Below are 15,596 nucleotides of genomic sequence, written 5' to 3' on the forward strand. Positions count from 1 at the left end.
TTTCAAAAACCAAAACGTAATAATTAACTTGCAGATATGAGTTTGTCATTATGACGCTTTTACTACGTGTATGTTAATGACGTCAATCAAATGATTACTTCATTTTACTAGAGAAACGTATTTATTTCGTCACGTGAAATACGGGACTTATTTCTAGTTTAAGGTGTAAACTTAATTGACGTTCTCGGATAAACGCTTTTCCACAAAAAAACATCATTTAGATTATCACAAGCTATAGTCAGTATATGTGCATGTATCTTTGATTGAGGCTACATGTAACTAACGGATTTTCGCTTTGATGGAAATTTCAGGTGGAAATGCTTTTGAGAATTCGCGATCAAATTTTTTTCTTATGCAAATGAACTATTTAAGGTATTTATTTTTTATTTAAAAAAAATCTAGTGAAAAATTGATGCATACATATCAACGGGTTTGAAAACATAATGCAAAACACTATCATTTTATTTGCAAGTGTTTTAATACTTTGTCTTTTCCTCCAAGACTAAAAAAGTTAAACATACCAATTTAAATTATATCTATTCTGAGGAAGTTGAGTTTCGATTTGCCTCTCTGTACGTCCATAATATATAGAGGATATTTGTTGGATTCGGTGGAATATCGATTTTATATCACGAGTGATCATAGAAAATATATATTTTCACGAGTGAAATAAAATCGATATTCCATCGAATCCAACAAATTTTCTTTTTATTTTATGCTTTTTTCACCGTTTATTTACTTTGTAAATGAGTTTAACTGGATAAATTCGCTGGAATCATGACGTCATTTTGTCGCAAAAATGACGTAATTTCACAGTAAATCAGTGAAAAATATCGATATTTTTCACTGTTATTTTTCACAGTTTGAAACAGTGGAATACCAGTTTTATTTCACTGATATTTCTCTATAAATCACCGGAAAGCATAAAATAAAATTGTATGCATTAAACTTATATTTAAATTACACATAAGGGTGCCATTTAATCGGTCAAAATCAAATGCAAAACGTAGCATCGATGGTTCCAATGCAGTTTACTCAGTTTTACAAATTGATACAAAAACTGTATTTGGCATGAATAAAACCTTTGTCTTATCTGATAGAAATTGTTATTTCACTCACAAACCTTAAAAATATTATTTTCATGATTTTTTGCTGTTTCAATGGAATTTCAATTTGCTATACTGGATTTAGAAAATATTATTTAGCTATTATGCTATGCCTAGGCCAATTATGATTGGTCATCATCGGCGGAAACATTTACCTGCGATATTTCTCCCCGATGGAAATTGAAGTGGAGGTCGGAGTGCTCTGAGGTATTCTTGATCGAGGAGAGGCTTCCTTTTGAAATTAGAGATGGGAGTATTCAAGTGATGAAATGCAGACAACGACACATAAACAACAGCGGGTAAAATTGCTTAAAAAGTATCATCATATTATGTATATTAGGTGTTCTCCTTTTACAATCAAGGGTAGGAGCATAAAGCAAGTGTCAATTTAACATATCTTGAATCACTTATTAATAATGAGTATGCTTGTATTTATGACGTCACTAGGGCATAGTAACTAGTTCGCATAACTGAAAAATTCATGTGCTGAATTATAAAATATGTTAATTATGTATTAATTGGGTCTGCGCACAACTATAACAATCAATATTGCATATGTAATACAGTTTAATATGTTTTATTCGTTTTGCTCTATGGAATTTCACTAGCATTTACAATAATACCACTTGGACATGAGGCGGGGCATTCAAAACATCTGTTGTTGTTCGTAATGCAATGGCAGAACGGATTGATTTTTTCCAGTAACGTCTAACTGGTTCGGATTCTGTGCAAATAGTGTAACAATGAAAAGGGATTTGATGCTAATAAGATTTGTGGTTAGTAATTTAAATAGGTTTATTTTCATAGTGTACACTTAATGAAATGCACGATATGTTTTTATTGTCAAGTCTGTAAAATCCTACCATTAGCATAGCCATCGTGCTTTACAATTATGTTCGTTTCCATAGAAATAGTAAACGCTTAGCAACCTCTAAAGCGATCAGTAAGGACAAATGGTTTATTAAATAAATGAATTGGATTAACAATATATTTAATTAAGTTTTGCCAGCGAAGTCAGTTAAAAATGTAATTCTGAAGAATTTCTAGTTTAAATAGCTCTTAAAGTGTACTAACACACCATTGAGTTCTCATACGTATGCTCATATTTAGTCTGAGCCACGTAAATCAGGATGACCTTTTCATTTCATAAGGGTTGGTTGTTAGTAGGTTTTGGCTCACTTGTTTTAAATTATTGTAAAGATGACAACAGCTTCACGGCAAACTTTTAGGTTCTAAGTAAACTTTGGAACATGTCATAACTATGTTATTGTAAAATAATACAAAATAACAGCTTAACAACAAACTTATTTTCCAAAGCCGTGTCTACACAATGGAACAGAAGAAACCAACACTTGTACATAACGACGACAAAAATCAACTTATCTGTGATACTTTCGACTCATTTAATATGGCCTTACTGCACAAAAACATGTATGTATTAGTTCAATTTCGACTGACATTGATTGGTCGATAACATTTTGCTTCCAAGTGTTTATAAATAAGTAATACATGATCTACATTAAGTTAATATATATGAGGAGCGTGAAGGTTTCCTAATTATTTCAAAATTTGTAAAAAAACTTCTGGAACAGACAGAACTTAAACTGTGAAGGCTTCGCAAAGTGTTTGCATTCAAACAAGAAATCAGTAGGCGAATTTAATGTGGACGTTTCATTTTAAACATGAACAAGTGGGTGCAATTAAATTAACAGTTAGAAACGTATTTGCAAATATATTCTGATATATTCAGAATATATTTCTTTCTATTTCAGTCATTAAAGATAATTATGTCAACTTTTCCATATAGTTATCTTATCTCGGCCCATCATAACGCATATGCAAATACCACATGGTAATGACATGCTTAACATTGTCTTGTTTTGCAAATCGTTATAACGTATTCTGCAGGTGATCAATTATCGCGGTATACAGGTTACTGGAAAAGAATTGATCAAGGGGAAACATCGTTTGAATCCATGTTTAAACTATGGAAATGTTTATAACGGATTAATGTATAAAGTTAAGACAATATTTATGTTATAAACTATATAAAATATATTATGTAATATTAAACTATATAAAGTTTATCGGTCTAAGCTATGTGGTACTTGTTGTAAGTGGAGAAGTTACAGCCCGTGTCTATTCTTTGTTTTGCGCTATGACATTTGGCGGTTTTCGTGAAGCCAAAGCAGCGTCATGGCCAGTCTAATATTTTCAAAGTAGGAATTCACGCTTTCTGGCGTGACAAACTTCGCTTTGATAGAGTCCAAAGCAGCTGGTTTCAGCGATGTTTTATGGTCATTCCATCTATGCAAGATTCCGCTCAGCCACGTATTGCTCAGACACTTTTCAGTTGCCAGTCTACCCATCCCAAAAGCTAAGGCACCGGTTGTTCTTTGGAAGGCAGAATAGGAAATTCTAGCATACGTCTGGAGATGCTCTACAAAAAAGTTATTCATCATCTTAAAAAAGGTATAATTTTCAATGTTTTCTATGTCATCCTTGCCACTTATTATACTTCTAAATGTTTGATAAGGGGCCCCGTTTTGTATTTACGCTCTCCGAATACGAATGCTTATTTTGCTTTCTGTGGCATCATTAAAAGATTAAACATGTTTAAATTTATGGAATTTTAATAATTTGAATAATACTGTTTTGGTTTCGGCTAAAATAAAAATCAACACAATGTAAAAGACGAAGACAAATTCTTATATCTAATCTTACAGGGACTGAAATGAATCCGCCACAATAAACTACCCTAGACAGGCATCTTAATTACAATAATGATATTTACGGGCTACTTTTCCTTTCTTTGCCACGTGACTAACAATTCAATATGATAGTGTCTGTTGGAACGAGAACAAGTTGACAACTGAAATGATAACAATTATGATTATTTTAAGTTATACATACATTACTTTTTTGTGAACGTTTGACACTATGAGGCTGTTATTAAATACAACGAAAATGTCTTTCATATTTTGCGTTTTAAGGCTTTTTCACACAAACGACACTGGAAAAATATAAAGGGAATTCGGAGGAATTCATGCTGTTTTATACTGTTATACATAAGTGCACGAAACTATAGAGGTTTACGAAATCATAGGATCGCAGGATAATTAAAAATAATATTTTACGTTACGTGGGAGGGGCGAAATGACTATGGTGGAAACAGCGCGGTGCATAAACTATAATAACTAATATGTTGTGTTAATTTGTAATGGAAAATACAAAAAAAGCATTTAAAATGTATCATGACGTTGTACTATTATAACTTTGATATCATATTAGATGAATAATAAGGTAAGCCATAATTGAATATCGAAGTCCAATACATTATATAAAAAGATGTTGTAAACTATCATATCTTTATTCAAATAATGTAAAATACCTTAAAAAAAGACATGTGTAAAAATTGAGTAGTATACAATAAAGTCTAGTTTATTATTTTGGGTTTTTATGGGAACATGTTCTCGATCAGACGGGTACTATTCTTTTCAGAATTGCGCACTTTGGGTTCACACCATCAAAGCGGTTTAAGAAGCTAGATAACAAATTGAAACAAACATGCAGGTATATCACGCACGTTTGTTTATATTTATAGTTTATACTAAATATAATAAATAGCAGAACATATCGTACAGTACGACAGACAGGACACGTGTCACGGACTTTCAGACGGACCAACGGACGTGCAGATGAACCGATTGATGAGCTTGGGGAAACTGACTAACAGACGAGACGGGCCATCATACTTACACGACACACGGTTCTGGTTTATTAAATTTGTCGAATGCACAAATCTTTCACCTCAAAATGTAGACTTTAACACATTGCATTTAAATCATATCGGATTTATCTGTATCTGCGCCTTTATGGATTTATCAATTCTCTTACACATGTTAACCGGCTTTACATATTTTTAATATAAGACATGAAGATATTTAGTCCGACTAGTGGAAATAAACATGCATTTATATATTACACGAGCTATATTTTTATACAGAACTATCAAATACGATCCAATAGTCATGATTAATCAAAACATGTAAAATCATGTATTTCAATTTAGGCAACTGAACTACACACGTGTATACTAATGTTATATTACTTTGAAGAATATGTAGGTTCCAACATGATTATTCTACATCAAACATGATCACCACTAATAAAAAAGTTCTCTGAAACCACAATTCACAGAGCTTAGATATTATGTACATTAAAAACATTCCCACCATAAAATTATGCCCAAATGACACAGGGGAGCGATTCAGGGTCACTATGGCCCTCTTGTTTTGTATTTTCATTATTATAGGCAAAACATTGAAGGACAGAATTTCCGTGTTTGTTTCGAAGACGATAGATTACTTGGGCTACAGTTTTGAAATGATCAAGTACAGGCAGAGAATGTATCATGCAAATGACGAGCTAACTGCACGATTAAAGCTACAGCCAGAAACTCGTGTCACTACTGGAGGGAAAGGAGAAGGCACAACAATGTACTTTTAAAACGACACAGATTACATGTTTGTTGTTAAGCAGGTAATGTGTACCGATTTTCCTTTGGTATTCATGGGCATTAAGAATTTAACTTTATTCCAAACGAGAAGAGAGCTGACGTGCCCAGGTTATACACGACTGGAGTTGCTACAGTTTTCAGGACGATACCGCAGGGGGGAGATTGGGGACTCTTTGATTCAAAGTCAGTCCGGTGCTGTTTACCTGTCAAGTGAAGCATTCGTCGCCGCATTACAAATATCATCGGAAAAAACCTGCAACCTTGGCGGGTTTATAAAGGGTGCCAGAAGTGGACCGTCAACACCAATGTCAGACAAGTACACTAGCTATGATGATGTTGTAGCGTTACCGTGTTGTTGTCCGGATCTTCTTTCGAAGTGGTTTTCGCGTCCAAGACCCCAACGATGGCCACCACAAGAGGTACTGCATGCTATCTCATTAACTGACGCGCACGTCGTTCCAGTTGGGTTCAAAGGTTCTCCAGAACAATCTCTTGAATGGCGAGTATGTTTCTCTCTAGCTGAATTGCACTTAATGCAAATTTTAAACGAATGTCAGATACAGACGTATAAATTACTAAAGAAGATAGCAAAATCATGCTTACATCCAATTAGTAAAGACATAACTTCATACGTAGTCAAGAATACAATCTTATGGATCTGTGAGAAAACACCAAATCAGTCTTTCGAAAAGAAACATCTATTGTACAGATTACTAGACACAATTGAGTTCTTGAGGCAATGCATCAGAAAGAATTATCTACCAAGCTACATGATATCTGAGAGAAACCTGATTGCTGGCAGATTAGATCGATTACAAAGACGTCAATTGGGCCGCATTTTAGATGACTTAAAAAACGAACAGGGGCAATTGTTCCTTAGAATAGGGAATCTGCGAGACGCATTGCTTGTCATGTATAAATGTCCCAATCATTTCAGAGAGTACGGAGAAAAACGGGATATATTAGAAAGAACAGTACTTATGAGGAACTGGATACGAGAGTCCGCCTGGAAACCAAATATGACAAAAGCAGAAAGGTATAGATTGGCAGAAAAACACAAGGGGTATAAGATATTGGAGAGAGAAATTGATGGCATATTACACGTAAACGAGACACAGTTAGAAGAAAAAGGATGGATGTTCACTGAAATAAATGACCTCTGGATGCAGCGACTGTACCAGCTATTGTCATAAACTGTCTTTTCCTTACCTAACATAAACTAGCAATTTTGCTGCCACAGATGATTCTTATTATTTTGAAGAGGTAGTTCGTCTTAAAGCGTTGTTATAATTTCATATTTTTTCCTGTAACTTTTGGAATCAAATCATCTTTCCTGTTCGGCGCCAAATGATTTGAAATACCGATCCCGGCGCCGCAAAACCCAACAAAATAAAAAAATTGGAATAAAATGAAAGTAAAGTATAGCCGTATAGTATTTGGGAGGCGATCAAGAAAGAGAGGTGGTCATTTACATATAGAAGGAACAAGAGGGACCAAATGAATATTCTGCACCTAACGCCGTACATCTAGTTTCATCATATTCTAAATTATCTTAACATCAAATGTATATTGTTATGCCCGAAGGTAACACAATTATTAAATGACACTTGACATGACGGTAACAAAAAACTACAAAACAGAAAGTGTAAAAACAATTCACAAAGTTTATTTGATGAAAAAATACTACTAAGTAGCAATTGGCACAATGCATTAACTATCCAAATGAACAATATACTCTTTAAGAAATAATTCCAGTAAAATCAGACTCATTTAAGAAGAGCTCTGGGGTCAATGGTGCCACAGAAAAGCAATTATTTGGTCATTTAAGCGTTTGACCCCAAATAATAGAAATATGGAATAAAAACCTATGAATACACGTTCGTTGCAGTGGTAACCATGAACAAGTGAATTTGCCTAAATTTTAAGGAATTTTAACACACAAATAGGGCATTGTTGATATATTTTTTGCAGAAAATATCCTCTGAGGAACTGTACAATTGTGCCACCATTTATTTATAGTAGAACTTGTTAAACAAAAATGTTAGGCATGAAATTTATTCTAATTACTTTTTTTCTGAGACTGTTGTTTTATGTGTGACTGTTTTGCAAAACTTTCAAAATTTTAAATCTTCAAAACATGTATACATTTCAAATTGTCTTCATATAAATTGCCCAGGGGATTTATTATAACCTATATCAATTTTGTAGGCAAAATTAAGTTGGTTCATACGCAAAAAAATTGGACTGGGTAATGCATACAGTTTTCCTAAAAATATGTCAAATATTGGCAAAATTCCATTTTAATCAAAATGAGGATTTTTTTAAAATCAAATATCGGGAGTTAAAACATTGTTAAATTAGTGACTGTTATTACAATCAACATAACAAATATATCGACTGAACATCTAAAAAGGACTTTACAATGATTTGAATTCATTTCAGGCATTTCTTACTCCACCTACATATTTTAGCATTATTCAATCTTAAAATTCAACTTTTGCTCATATATGGTTACAATTATTATTTAATTTTTCCATCATACATGTTCCAAATAATTTTTCAGCTTCCGTCTATTATTTTGTGTGGACATTTTGCGGCCCATGGTTACCATGGTTACCCAGCTAATTTTGTAATATTTTATTGATCTTTTACTTCCTACAGCACATTTCAAATTATGTTTTCTTGCGAATGAACATACATACAGTTTGTTGTGTTATGTAAATCAATTTTTTATTTGTTTAATTTTGACAACTTAATTTGGTTGGTTGCGACGCAGTTTCCATGGTTACCAAAGAAAATGGGTATATTTTGTCATTTTTGGCTTTTTTCCCCATATTTTTCATCATACAAACTAATATATGCATACACTATTCATGAATAATAAATAATAAAATAAAACTCCGCTGAATACATTTAGTAGAGCATGCGTTTGTCACATTTACCTTCTGTTGTCATGGTAACCCGTTAAAATATGCCTTTTGTGTGCATTTTTGTCCATTTTTCTAATCAATTTTTAGTAATAAATTTGGCAAAACACAGGTTCAAATTCATTTAATAATACCTCATTGTATCCAGAATATATTTTTACTCCAAAACAAAATAATGTTTACTTTGGAGACGATTCCAAATGTTTACCATGGAAACTAAGATTTTCCACTTCTATTGCAGTTTATTTCAAATATATTTTAAGACAAATGATAAGAATAACCTAAGTTAGCAAAGAAGTAATATGTAAAGTTAGTTCTGACATTAAATAAAATAATTTTGGAAATTTCAGTCACTGTTGACATGGTAACCATGCACGATTTGACATATTTTTAGGATTTTTAGCCTCCTTTCGTCAGTTCTTACTATATTTTCTGCACAATTTGTTTAAAACACATCCTAAAAATATAAATATTGTTAACGTTTTCATAAGATTATCTTTTTCACCAAATTATGATTGTTAACAAGCTGATTACCATGTTAATAGATTTAACGTCTGTATTGAAGGTAATACAAGCCCAACTTACAAGAATGCCTTTTATAAATCTGTTTTTTAGTTTACCTTTAATATCATTTTTATGTGTATTTCCCTCATGCATTAAGTTTAGACCGTACTTTCATTTCTTTAATATAAGTGTCTTTCCTGAAGCCTTTATTTTACGTATTTAATATTCGTTTGACCCAGCTTGCTTTTATTGAGTTAATACTGTGAAACCATTTATTTTCGTCAGCACGAAATTTCGTCCTTTTTAAAAAATGACTATTTCGTCAACACTTAAATTCGTCCATTTCTGGTTTTGAGAAAAAAAGCGTCCGATTTGTTTGTAATGTTTGTAATACATGTAATACGCAGTTGCGAAAAAATCGTGCTGGGGAAAGAGGGGTGACACTTGGTAGTCACTTGCAGGAGGTGGGCCTTGTTTGGCATATGCCAATTTACAAGTCTGTTATTTCCGGTGATAGTAACTGTCCCTTATTATTTTATGTCATTGGCACGTTCTTTGTTATGATTAGCGGATAAGTGGGACTGAATAACCGTTAACGAGTGTTTTAAACAACGAAGCCAATTGCCAATTAGCCTTTTTCCTTTACAATCACGGACAAGCAAACACAAATCAATACGTTCTTTATTAATTTGTAATAAAAGCGCAGAATATATTTCAGTCGGGTGTTGATCACACATCGTCATATTTTAATTGCGTTTAATAGTATTGTCTTTAATCCGGATTCGCCGCGTGTTCGATGTATAATCTGCAACACCCCTGAAAACACAATATACACAATGGGTAATAAAGTTGTTAACAATTAGCGCTAATCAACACTATTATATCTTAACGAAGTCGACGCATTCGATACAGCCTTATTGCATTCGCGTTTTACAGGAAATGTCAGTTGTCAGTACACTGTATAATGTACACCCCTTTGTGTCAAAATCGGATTTAACTTGAGTGTGAATAGTCGACTGTTTCATGTTCTTTGTATCAATACCATCCGGGTATCTGTACTATAAGTATACCAGTCTACAAACAAGGTGCGCGCTTCCGCATATGGGTATTCGGACGTTCAAAAATTGACCTACGGTTTAGCGTTCACGCCGTCGAACGCATTTAGCAATAAAACTCGTTTTTTTCACTATTTCTTTACTTGCAAAAATACTTGTGGCTTATAACTTACCTTGCAATCTTTTTTTCTCGCATTTTGCGAGTGTGCGAGTGTTAATTTCGAGCCCTGTGTATATGCGTGGATGACGCTGGATTTAAATGCCTCATGCCTACGGTAATTCAGTCTTATTTGTTTCAAATATGGGACATGATTGTTTTTTAGGATCTTGAATTCGTCCATCGCTCGAAGGACGAAAAAGACGAAAATTAATGTCTGACGAATAATAATAGTTTCACAGTATATGCTTTTACATCTAACCCTAAGACCACCTTTGTTTAATGACATTTCATGCTCTTTTATTCTGACTTATTGTCCCAGAGGAAGGAAAACAAGCGTTTAATCAGATTTTTTAAAGGCTCATACAAGGTATATATATATATATATATATGCTATTGGACATTATCATAAAAAAACTAGCAATACAACTTGTTTTGAGCTCAAGATACAGTGTCCTCCAAGTCAATTTTGTTTACAAACAATCAGTTTATTTACATCGCTGTTAACTGGTGTGTAGAAATACCGAAATCCCCGTAATTACCGATATCCCCAGATATATTTTATTTTTAGCTCAAAACATGTTGTATTGCTCATTTTTTATGGTAATGTCAATAGCATATATATATATATATATATATATAAGTGTTGTTGCTTTTTCTTATGTCCAATTGTTTCATCTTGCAAAATATGTTTTTGTGTTTTAAGGAACCCGGTTCGGAAAATAGTTGACTTTTTGTATTCAGTTTTAAGCCAGAAACTCTACTGAAGTCTTCGACTGTGTTTATCAAACTGTTAAACGAGTTTTCTGACCCATCTTAGAAAAAGGTTGCGCCGTCAGCAAAGAGGGATTTTTTAATTTTTGTGTTTGTTATGGTTATACCTTTAATTTGGGTTTAATGTTTTACTTTTAATGATAATAATTCAATTGCTACTATAAAGAGATAAAGCGAGAGAGGACAGCCTTGTCTTACACCACATCCTACTCGAAAACAAAGTCAGACATATGTCCATTATTCGAAACACATGCTTGCTTATCATTATAAAATGTCGTTACCCACTGTTTAAGTGAGTTTCCGAAATTAAAGTGTTCTAATGTTTTCATAAGGAAATTGTGGTCTAAACTATCGAATGCTTTTTCAAAATCCGCGAAAAAGTGTAAAGCAGGTTTGTTTGTTTCATTTAAAAAGTCAATAATATCATAAATCAATCTTATGTTTTCTCCTATATATCTGACTTTAAATAAAACCAGTTTGTCTATAATTATGTCCGCAATCACGTTTTTTTAATTATATTTGTAATTGATATAGTTGCAATTTTGTAGTCAATGTTTAAAAGCGAAATAGTCCTCCAATTGTTTAAGTTAGATAAATCTTTGTCTTTCTTTGGAATGAGGTTGATTATGCCTTGTTTTTGTAGTTGAGTTAAATTTGTTAAATTGTACGAGTAATTTATGGATTCAATAAAATGACTTTTTAATTCCGGCCAAAATATTTTGTAGAATTCTGTAGGCAATCCGTCAGAACCTGGGCATTTGTTGTGTTGCATATTTAAAAGTGCATTTGCGCATTTTCTCTCTCTTTTAAGTGTCCTTAACCAGATCGCCTTTGTACATCATTCAGTTTATTATTGGTATTTGGGAAGGTATATTGTTCTGTTTGGAGTAGCTGTTCCTTTTTATACAGTTCCTCATAGAAGAATTTAGTTTCTTTTAAAATTAAATCTGCATTAGCTATTTCATTATCTTAAATACTTAATATTGATATTGTTTTACTTTCGCTTTTAATTTTTTTCCAGATTTTCAAAAATATTTAGAATTTGTGTACATGCCTTCTATATATTGTGCTTTTGCTTTTATGAAGTAATATTTCGCTTTGTTTTGTGTTATTCTTTCTAGCTCTTCTATTTTATTGTTTAGTTGAGCTTGGACCTGTGTATCAGATTCATTATTTTGTAGTTCTACGTTAAGGGCGTCTATTCTTTGAATAAGAGTTTGTTCTTGTCTTGACTCAGCTTTCTTCTTAAAAGAGCAATATTTTATTGTAAACTTTTTACCTTTATTTAACTTCGAACGAGTTTTGGCATTCGCTTCGCGGTTTATTTCAACTGTTTCATTCATAGTTTTTTAAATTTCTGTTTGGTAGTTTTCGTCGAATAATATTGAATTATTTAGCATAAAATAACTAGGTCCAAGTTTCTTAGAGTTTAGATATAAGTCAATAGTTACTAGTGAGTGATCTGATCTGATTCCTGTTGTAATATTTGGATTTTTTACTTTGTTGGATAAGTTTGATGATACTAAAAAGTAGTCTAATCTACAAAAATGGGAGGTTTTGTGATTTGAATGCTATGTATATTTTTGCCTGTGGATGTAATGTACGCCATATATCGATGAGTTCAAAGTGTTCAGTCATACTTTTTAATTTATTCTAGATTCTGATGTTTGTGTCTTTTGGGGCATTTTTCTTGTCCACCTGAGTGTCAAGCACAACATTAAAATATCCCCGACTATCAAGCTCTTGTCATCATTATTTAATATTAGTCTTTCTTGAGTGTTAAAAAAAATCCTACATCTTCAGTGTTTGGTCCATAAACGTTTATTATAACTATTTCCGTTTCAGCTTCTGATAGTCTTTAGTATTGCAGACGGAAAATGAAAACATGCTAAAATATATATTTTTATTCAGTTACCATGGCAACAGAGCAGATGAAAAACGATGACAATTAACCCTATATTAAACAACTTTTTCAGTCAGATATGATTTAACATATTAAGTCATTTCAGGGATAATTTTATCGATTTCAGATAGTTTATGGCACAAAATATTACAAAATTCTAAGGTTCCCATGATAACTTCCTAGCAACCACCGAAATGTTGGTAATAAATTTGTGTGTATACGAGTATGCAAAAAATTAGGACAATAACTAAGTTTCCTGTGCCTTTTTGCCTTCTTGGCCTGATTATATTATAAAAAATGTCACAGAGAAGGGCAACGTTACTGAAATAATGGCAAATAGTACACAGTTACCATAGCAACACCGGGTGAAATTGTCAGAAGAGGCGCATTAATTGTCAGAACAGATTTGCATATCACTATCGTCTGCATACATGTTAAATTTACCCTTTTTATTCTGAAAAATACCCAATGTAAGACACAAATAATATATTAAATATGCTAAATTTGGTTGATTTTCCATAGTGTCCATGACAATCATTCAAGTACTTTGCACCAACATTTGTTCTTTTTGATAAATCATCTAATTCTGGCATTCTGGTCCATTTTTAAGTGACTTTACACTTATATTTTGCCAAATTTATGCCCATTATTAATTCAGAAAATGAAATACTGCACAAAAATTGCAAATTTTACTTGGTAACCATGACAACAGATGGTAAAATTGACAAACACATGTGCTACGCAATCTTTTAAGTGAAGTTGATTCTGAGAATGTATTACTCATGAAGAGCATATAATAATTTGTATGATCAAAAAGTGGCAAAAATGGCAAAATATACCGATTTTCTTTGTAACCATGGAATCTTCATTGTACCCAACCAATTTAAGTTTTCAAAAGTAGACAAATTCACCTTATGTATGCCCATTCGAAAGAAAACAGAATTAGAAAGGTACTGCTGGATGTAAATACTCCATGAAATATGATATGCATATACATGTAATGTAGAAAGGTGTTACCTATTGCGTCTCCATGGTAACATATATGCAGATTGTAACTTTGAACATACGCTTATGTCTTGGTCTATGTAAATGTTGTAGAAATTACTTGATATTTTCAAATAAAGTATTATCTTATGTCCGTAAATCTATTTTCTTGTTTCAAAGATATACCAAATATGTTTCCACGGTAACAATATTAAAAACTGAGATTCCCAAAAAAATATTTTATAAAGTGAGGCAACAATTCTTGTCCTTTCATGAACAAATAATATCATTATCCTATGTGGTTGCACGAATGTACAAATGTAACTTTAAAAACAACAACACAAAATCAATATTTTGCATTATACATGATGCCCCAATATTCCATGGCACGTGCCTGATGATCTCAAATGTTTGATTTTAATTAACAAATGCTTTATTGTCATAAAGAAATTATATATTATGAGAAAGCAATCCCTTCAACATCCTTTCTATTTGAGGATAAAAATTATTTAGGGGTCAACACCGTCATTTCCTGCTACAAAATGGCAATTGTGTGCTTTAAAATAGGGGTTTGCGTTTCCATGGTACCAAAGTGCATTTCGCCGTTGTTCGTGTAAGCTGCATGATTTATAGATAACATTCAAAGTTTAAAGATAATCGAAGACCATGCGTGCCAAACTTTTCAAATGGTTACAGAGAATGAAAGTTTAAGATCGCCAGTGTTTTCTCCGGTGAAAGGTTTTAATCACAGGTGGGTAGCGTGTGGGCTTAGGATATTATTAGTGAAACATCATTTTGAATGATAATAATCATATTATAGACGAAAAATTAACTTTCTGAAAAAAAATATTTCACTATCAAATATATATATACAAGGTATGCAACTCAAAATCAGCCCAAAACGGGGGTGCATCGCTTTGAACAGCCATATCTTCATCAATTGTGCAGCGATTTTCACGATCCTCGGTCTTATTCAACGCAGAAAATGAATTCCTTTCGTGGAAATGTAATTCCTTGCAATATTTTTACAAATGCTGGGTCAACTTTTCAGAAATAACACGATTCACAACTCGCATGACCCAGTTTGACAGTGATCATGCTGTCTTTAAGACTGAAATCTTCACGGAGTAAAAGGGGCAACTTCCCTACAAAGTTCATGTAGTTCGATACCATAATTCAATAAACGTATGAAAAAACATTATTACCGTTCTTGTCGATACATTCCTGCATCAGGACTAACTGTTCCAGCGCCGTTTGAAAACCTTTGTTTACATACATTTCAACTAACTGACATTATAAACATACGAGTTTTTCATTGGTCCATGCGGAGGTGTGTCTTTACAACTGGAGATTCATTCATAAAGACAGCATGAATCACTGTCAACTGGGTCATGCGTGTTGTGTATCGTGTTATTTCTTAAAAGTTTACCCAGCATTTGTAAAAAATAGTGCAGACATATACATTTCCAGAAGGAAATTCATTTCTGCGTTGAATAAGACCGAATCGTGAAAAATCGCGTGAATACTGTTTAATTGTTATTTCAAAGGTTATGTTTGTACGGATTGTGCGATCAATTGTATAGCTGCCCGAATTGCCTTACCTGTATAATAGAACTTTATGAAGGACCCTCAATGTATACTATCCAGTGTCCTGTTACAACTTCACT

At 32.8% G+C, this 15,596-nt stretch overlaps 1 protein-coding gene across 1 annotated transcript; it reads left to right on the top strand.

Annotated features, from left to right (window-relative positions):
• Positions 1-5,425: 5,425 nt before the first annotated feature.
• LOC127873072 (uncharacterized) lies at positions 5,426-7,257 on the top strand. The gene has a single exon (XM_052416655.1). The coding sequence runs from the start codon at positions 5,631-5,633 to the stop codon at positions 6,816-6,818; it is 1,188 nt and encodes a 395-aa protein (XP_052272615.1). The 5' UTR covers positions 5,426-5,630; the 3' UTR covers positions 6,819-7,257.
• Positions 7,258-15,596: the final 8,339 nt, after the last annotated feature.

Source organism: Dreissena polymorpha, chromosome 3 (assembly GCF_020536995.1).
Source record: "Dreissena polymorpha isolate Duluth1 chromosome 3, UMN_Dpol_1.0, whole genome shotgun sequence".
In the NCBI taxonomy this organism is placed as follows: Eukaryota; Metazoa; Mollusca; class Bivalvia; order Myida; family Dreissenidae; genus Dreissena; species Dreissena polymorpha.

What these genes read in the sequence shown, in the direction of transcription:
- LOC127873072 (XM_052416655.1), top strand. Translation starts at nt 5,631, where the DNA reads ATGTTTGTTGTTAAGCAGGTAATGTGTACCGATTTTCCTTTGGTATTC.